Consider the following 7,877-nt stretch of genomic DNA (forward strand, 5'->3'; position numbering starts at 1 on the left):
TAATTTATATTTTTATTTCTCTTCTTTTAAATATTTATTACATATAATTTGGAGAGAATACTAATGTTATAATTAAAAGTTAGAATCAAGATTCAATTATTTTAAAAAAAATTAATTTTGAGTTAATTTTATAACTATCAGTATAATTTTTTTATGCTAATATCTAATTATATTTTTATATACACAAGGAGAAAAATATTATTTTTAAGGAAAAGTATAGGGTACCAATACATTATCTGCCAACTTATTACCAACAATAATGAATTATTATATTTTAAATATATGTATAAAGAGACACATCTAGAAAATACATCTATAAAGACACTTCCATTAAAAACAGTCATAAAAAAATATTTTTAGTAGACACATCCACAAAGACACTTCCGTTAAATACAATTATAAATCAGAGTTGGCAGATGTTGGCAAAAATGCTGTTGGTAGCGTAGCGAGATTGTTAAAATAGCAATTTGTGCAACGGACTTAATAGTTAACACCTAATTAAATGTAAAAGTATACACGTTAAATTATTTTGAATTTTAGATAACGAATGTTAAAATTAATTATTAATAAAAAATTAGACTTTTTTATATAAAAATAATAACTAAAAATTTTATTATTTGATTTTTTATCTACAGATACTTTGGTCTTCTTAGCCAGAGACTTTTGTCAATCTATGATTTTTTTTATAAAAGTAATTTGATTTTATAAATCTTTTGTGTCATGCATAATCTATACTGTCAAAATAAAGTGAACCGTAATTTTAAAAAATTTATATTCCCGTAATAATTACAGATAAAAATATTAGCTCCTAACAAAGAAAGAGTCAGCCGTTCAAGTTGCTTTCTTTTCCACATTTTTAATTTCAAATTTAATTTAATTTTTTACTTTTAATTTTAATTTAATAAGTTATCTTTTATACAGATTTTTTTTTGTCATCTAATTTAATACTCATCTGATTCAGGTGACAACTTGTACAGACCCGCTTCGGTAAGTTTAAGAAATTGGGGGAAAATGGAAGGTATCCTATGGAAATACACGAATTAAATTCAAAGAAGCACATTCATTGATAATAATTATTGATTAAGCTTATAAAATAATCGTCATATGAAACACGAAATCTCATATAGCATTGACTGCAATTTTCATCCCTCCCTCACAGTGGCCAGGAAAATTACAAATGAAGTAGTTCAATCCTTTGGTGAGCGTGATTCGATCGTTCCCTGACACATACACCGTGCTTCCTGGCGGAGTACTGCATGTCTGATAACCGGCTCTGTTCACTACTACCACGTTATGTGCTCCAACAGCATAGTTGAATACTGCATGTTGAAAATAATAATAGATAAAAATGATGAGTCATCTATGTAGTGCTAGAAAAGAGAAAATAAATCTTCGAAACCTCACTAATATTTTCCCAGGCAAATAGTAGTTACCCGAAAAGAGAAAGAAGTTAAAGAAAGAAAGAATTAAGAACTCTTCTGCATGAAAGGTGGAATTAGTTGATCTGTTTGGATTCATTAGATTACTAAGATGAAAAACATGCATTATGGTATCTATAAAAATGATATAAATAAATAAAGTTTATCTAATATGTGTTTTTAGAATGCATGTTAATATTATTATTAGTAGAAGTTTTTACATTATTATAGAAAGTTTAAATTTTATATGATTTTTATAAAAAAAAAAAAAAAAAGATGAAATTAGTTACCGAGTATATCGCCAGACATAAATTGCTTTCCGTTAGGCCAGTTGGTAACATGAAAAGTCCAACCAGCTGCATCTCCAACTCTATAGGTAGCTGCATAAGCCATATCAGAGTGAAGCACCAACATACACAGTAATAGCACTTTAGCCATTCTTGCACTGCCTATTCCCGGGGCCATATTTTGAGAGTTGCTTAGAAACAAAAAGAATGGAGCTAAGAAGACACCTATGGAAGTATTTGATTGAAACCGTCAATACCCCACTTGTTTAAATAGTACTAAAGGCCTTGGATTTGTGTGTCAAATAATTAATGTTGTCAACAGATATCTATCTATATGAAGACTAATTATGAGTTTCACATCTTTATATTCTCTCATTCATAAATAACTATTTTTTTTAAGATTTTGGCATACAATTAAAAATCAGTAATAATAGAGAAATAATAATTTAAAATTATTTTATTTACACTACAAGATTTATATATTTGTGAAAATTTTTTAAGGAGAATTTTTAAAAGTCTCCACAATATATTAATGTGACATTTTGATAAACTCTCACAGACTAACAATAAAACTCCTTTGTTAGAATTACCATATAATTAAAATTTTTACAAAATTCAATAAAAAAAACTCGAAAAAAGAGAGCTCACCGAAACCCTAAACTCGCGATAGACATCTCCACTGCCATCTTTGTTGTCGCCACTGCCGCCATTGTTGTTATCACCGCTGCTAGAGTTCATCTCCTTTCTACTTCTGCCTTAATGCTACTGAGATCAAGGCAAAACGCTTCTTTCATCAACGTATTTCCAGATCTAATTGCAACACCCAAACCTTTGAGATCTAGAGAAAGTGTCTCTTCGGTCAACTCTCCTCCGCCAATGATGCTCGTGTTTTTCATCGGCATTCTATCCCTTCTGTATGCTCTTCTTTCCACTCATTCTCAATTTCTGGTTCTCCTTCTCTTTTTTCTTTTTATTCGTTTTTTTTTTCATTCGCAGATTTTGAATGCTTTGCTATGTGATATAACATTCGATGAGTTTTATTATCTCTTAATGGATAACATTGTTTCAAATTCTATAGCACTCCAAGTGTTTGATGAATTGTTTATTTTCTTAATTAAAATCTTGATAAATTGATTTGCTAATTTTTAAATTTTGATTTCGTGACACTCTTTTAATTTGATACTAATATATATATATATATTTGAAATCCTTTTCTTCTTCTAAATAATCTTGTTATGTTACTTACGTTGCTTACTCTATTTTTTTATCATATAGATTCCTAAGGGCAAGAAAATTTGATATCGAGAAGAAAAAGCTAATGTATGCTAACATGCTCAAGTGGAGGAAGAAATTTGGTTCAAACACTATTGTAGAGATATTGCTTTGAATTCGTTAGATATGTCATATTATCATGATTAATTGTTATTTTAAGAGTTAGTGTATTGTTGTATAGGACTAATATATGTGTTGGTGAATTTGATTTGCTTTATAGAGATAGCAGTGCAAATTTACTTGATGACCTTGTTGAAATTCAAGTAGGCATTACCTTTCTCAAGTTGGAAACTAATTTTGTTTCAAATTGGATTTTTAGGCACTCGAATCTTGTTTGGAGTGAACCAGGAATCAAAAGAACCTTTGATGTGTATAGAAATAGTACCTTCTTTGTAACTGCATGGTGTCAGTGTTTGATATTATGCCACCAAGTCAATTCTCAATAAAGTTATATTCAAATGCGACTACTTATTAGATTTCACAACTAAATCGAGAGTGCCTTTTATGTTGCACCTGAGTAGAAATATATACAATTTTTCTAACCTCTCTGTTTTGCCGTGTGTTTCTTTCTTCAATCTTATGTGTTCAATCATCTCCTATAACAATAATATTTGAAACAAATGTGAACTGAAGATGTTATACTCCAGGATTCAAGGAATGATTTTCAGAATTATAGTTCAAAATGATGAACAAGTTGAGGTTTCGTTTACAAGAATGTGGGATCCTTCTCTTGAGACCTTAAACATTGACAAAAGGTCTTTGCTCAAGATTTTGTTTATTATTCATTACCTTCTTGAAATCCTAAGTTCAGGATTAATTATTGTGGGTGATCAATTTTAGATTCATACTACTTTGAGGTTCATCATGCTTCTACTCTTATAGAATTTATGAGCACTTAAGTGGATGGTCAGACTTTGATCTCAGTAAAATAAGGATCACTTTCAAGTTTAGAAAACACATGTAAAATTGTGCTTCTTATTCCATGTGTTTGCATATTGGCACAAAATGCTTCCACTTTATTTCTTAATTATTATGCTATCTTAATAAACAATTTTTTTGTATCTATAGAAATCTTTTATTGTTCATTGTCTCATATATGGGAAGTTGATTGAGCTGTTCTAACTATAATATCCAGCTATATTAGAACAGATTTGATTGTTGTTTTGGTTACCAATTTTGTTTTAACTTTATTGTTGTTTTGGATTCTAATTTTATTCTTTATTACTTCTCTTGCAATTATTCTTAACTGCTCTAGAATACTTAGCCAATTCTTAATTGCAAATGGCATTTAGTCTTTTTGTTGTTGAAAGATTAGATTCTTTTGTTTACCTTAAGTGTATACAAACCTTAGTAACTAGTTTATATTTAAAAGAATTTTTTTGTCTTGGATTTATCATTTCTCTCTTAGTAACCAATGCGTTTTTAGATCTGTATTTTATATTTTTATTCTCTGTTCCATAGTTTCTTTATTCTGTTTCTATGGTGATGTTGTACTGTCTTTTAAATTATTTTTAAATTATGCAAATTGAAGTATATATAATGTATTATGATTTTGGCTTATGAGAAATTAGCTCCCTCAGTTAAAACTTTTTGTGAACCTGGCCTTCCACTGGCGGGAATACACATCTTCTACTTCTCTCAAGAACACAATGAGCAGGTCAACTCTAACTTAACTACCCTAACCAACTTCTTTAACATGCTAAAAAAGCTGTTAAGCTTTTCAATTATGGAGTTGGATTTTGAATCCAAAATAAGCTATAATCAAAGCAAGCATTTAATTGTTTATTTATTTGATTTGAATCTTTTTTTTTGTTTGTTTCAGGTCGCAGCGTCTTTGAAGAAAGATATGGATGGACAAATTCCTAATTATCCCAATCTTCCATCCAAGTTGTTGTGTCTCCTTCACAATGTTACTTTGCATGTATGAAAATTTTCCTTTTTTGTTTGGTTTTTGTATTAGTTTTGAGCCAAAGATCAATATGAAAAATCTGAAATTTTCTTATTTTGATTGTATGTTAATTTTTGGGGTTTTTTTTAGTAGGCTGACCTAGAAACTGATGAAGTTTATGTTCAGATGGCACTTCAACATGTGCCTTCTGTAAGCATCATTTTGGAATGTCTCAAATGCTTTATAATTCTATAATATTATAATATGCCAAACATCAATTTGTATAATACGAAATTTTTTATTAATTTGGAGTCTGACTGTAAAGAGAAAAGGCTTGAACCAATGGAGATTGAGTTTTTTTTACTGAGGGAGCTAATTCCTTAGAAAATGATGTTAGAATTTAATTGGCTACTCAAACATGGTAACCGTATTAGAATTCTTTGATATAAAACATGTTCATTATCATGTGTAATTAATAGTGTAACTATTGGAAAAATTGGATGATTTTATAGAAACAGAAATAGTAAAATAAAGAGGGAAGGTATGAGAAAGAGAGTGAGTCACATGGGGTGGGGTAGCGATGAAGACTTGAATGAAAATTTTTACAAAATAACGAAAATAATTCCTATTTATTTTGTTCTTCATACCTTCAAAAACTAATTGAATGAAAAATTTTCTACTGTATCTTTATTTCAAGGTGAACTTGAGTTGCCATTTCTAGCACTTCTATTGGTCATCCTTTCTCCTTATGAGGTCATGAGATTTAGGTAAGCAAATCCATGGAATTTGATTTATCAAGCTATTGCCACTTCTTCATAAAACGATTCAATGTTATTGTCTCTGTCCTGGACACAAAAGAAGGTGCTATCGTTTCATTATTGATTGCAGTGTATTTGGCTTACTAGCATTTTTCAAGAACAAATTTACAGAAATAACTTTATCAAGGTTCAATTGTTGCCTGTTGTTTGTATCACTATTGCATTTTTGTTGCTTCTAATCTGAGTTGCTTTAGAATGATGTATACTCATAATATGTTGTACATAATAATGCTTGGCAGTGATGATCATTGTGTAATATATCATATCTGAATTCTGTGCTTTTTCTATTAATTATTGCTGATTCAAATAAAGAGGTTAGCTTTATTTTGTGATAGAAATTGACATTCGGAGAATGATTTTATATATAGAGTTATTTCTTATATTGAGGAATTGTGTTATAAAAAATTTAGTTTTTAAATTTTCATATTAAAAAATAAAATTTTAATTTGAGAATATGTAAATTATATGAAATTAATGAATGAATTAAAATTAAAAATAAATAAATAATTACAAGATTTGTGGAAGTTTAAAAATCTCACAAAATAGTTAATTTTGTTAAATTAAAATATCGATTTGTGGGGGTTTTAAACTGCCACAAAAGTGATTTAAAACTGACACAAAAGTCTAATATAAAACCCCTACTAAACACACATAAACCTCCCCCGCTCCCCCCGACTGAATAGATTATGGAGGTTTTTAAAAACCCCCACAAAAAACCTTGTGGCACCTCAAATTTTGGAGGTTTTAGAAATCCGCATAAACCATCTGGTGGGGGTTATAAACCTTCACAAATAAGAGAAAAAATTCTCACAAATAAACAAAAACATTGTAGTATACTTAATTAACTTAATATCTATGATTTTATATACATAAATATGTATAAGGTTTAATTACTCTGTTAGTCCCTATAGTTTCGCAAAATTTTCAATTAGGTCCCTATATTTTTTTCCTTTTAATTGAGTCCTTGTACCAAATTTTTTTTAATTGGGTCCCTATACTTTTTTTTCTTTTTTATTTGGGTCGCTGCACCAATTTTTTTTTAGTTGGGTCCCTATAAAATTAAGAAAATTACTGCTAAGGGAGACCTAATTGAAAAAAAATTGGTGCAGAGACCCAATTAAAAGGAAAAAAAGTATAGGGACTTCATTGAAAATTTTGTGAAACTATAGGGACCAATAGAGTAATTACTAATTAAACCTATTTATAATTATATCTACTTAATATACTAAAATTGAATTATCTCTCCAACTAATAAAAGTAAAATGTCAATTTCTCATGAACTCTTTTTTTCTCCAAATAAAAGTATTATTTTCTCTTCTAAATTTATTTTAGAAAAATATCTTTATTATAATTATATTACAATTATATTACAATTAGCATTTAATGAATAATGCATCTGGCATTTTTTTTGCTATAAAATGGTTCCGAAAGTTTCAGTTTATTTTAAAATCGTCCTTTTTACTAAATATTTTATTTTTATTACCATTTTACTCTTAACTAAAAAAATTATAAAATAAAACAAAAAAAAAGAAAGGTAGCGCCACCCCCTATGATGGAGAGTGGAGAATCTCCACGCCGTCGCCGACGCCGCTGCTCCTTTCTTCCTCAGCACACACCCACGTCGCCGCCGCCACCGCATCGCTATTCTCTTCGCAATTCGCGGCGTCACCACCACTGCCGCAGCCCTTTCCACGTGATCCGCCACCACCATCGCATCTCTCCTCCCCTCGCGATTTGCAGTTCACCGCCGCAGCCCCTCCTCCCCAACCACTGCCGCAGCCCTTTTTTCTTTAATTTTTCTGGTTTTGCTTTTGGTTTTGTTTGATTTTATTATCCCTTGTTGTTGTTGGTATTGTTCTTCTAGTTATTGTTGTTTCATTGTTGTTGTTGCTTCACTTCTGCTTTGTGCTTCCACATTCTGCTTCTGCATGCTGCTCCTGCGTTCTACTTCTGTTTCTGCATTCTGGAAAAAGAGGGGGAATGACATTTTTGTTCGAAGAACGATTTTAAAACAAACTAAAATCTTTGGGATAATTTTGTAGCGAAAAAAAGGTCGGGAACGAAAAAAATTTTCAACCCCTACCTTAGGTACGAAAATCGTAGTTAACCCTACTACTACTACTACTACTACTACTAATAATAATAATAATAATAATAATAATAATAATAATAATAATAATAATAATAGTAGTAG

General features: G+C 29.8%; 1 protein-coding gene across 1 annotated transcript; it reads right to left on the bottom strand.

Moving 5' to 3' along the window:
* LOC107628334 (basic blue protein) lies at window positions 1,041-1,955 on the bottom strand. Its single transcript, XM_016331056.2, has 2 exons — window positions 1,709-1,955; window positions 1,041-1,319 (listed from the first exon to the last, which is right to left on the bottom strand). The coding sequence occupies exons 1-2, from the start codon at window positions 1,881-1,883 to the stop codon at window positions 1,120-1,122; spliced, it is 375 nt and encodes a 124-aa protein (XP_016186542.1). The 5' UTR covers window positions 1,884-1,955; the 3' UTR covers window positions 1,041-1,119.

Source organism: Arachis ipaensis, chromosome B02 (assembly GCF_000816755.2).
Source record: "Arachis ipaensis cultivar K30076 chromosome B02, Araip1.1, whole genome shotgun sequence".
Classification (NCBI taxonomy): Eukaryota; Viridiplantae; Streptophyta; class Magnoliopsida; order Fabales; family Fabaceae; genus Arachis; species Arachis ipaensis.

Excerpts from the sequence above, each read along its gene's own strand:
- LOC107628334 (XM_016331056.2), bottom strand. The coding sequence starts at position 1,883 with ATGGCCCCGGGAATAGGCAGTGCAAGAATGGCTAAAGTGCTATTACTG. Across the intron at positions 1,320-1,708 it reads TATGTCTGGCGATATACTCG|TATTCAACTATGCTGTTGGA; the intron begins GTAACTAATTTC and ends TTCAACATGCAG.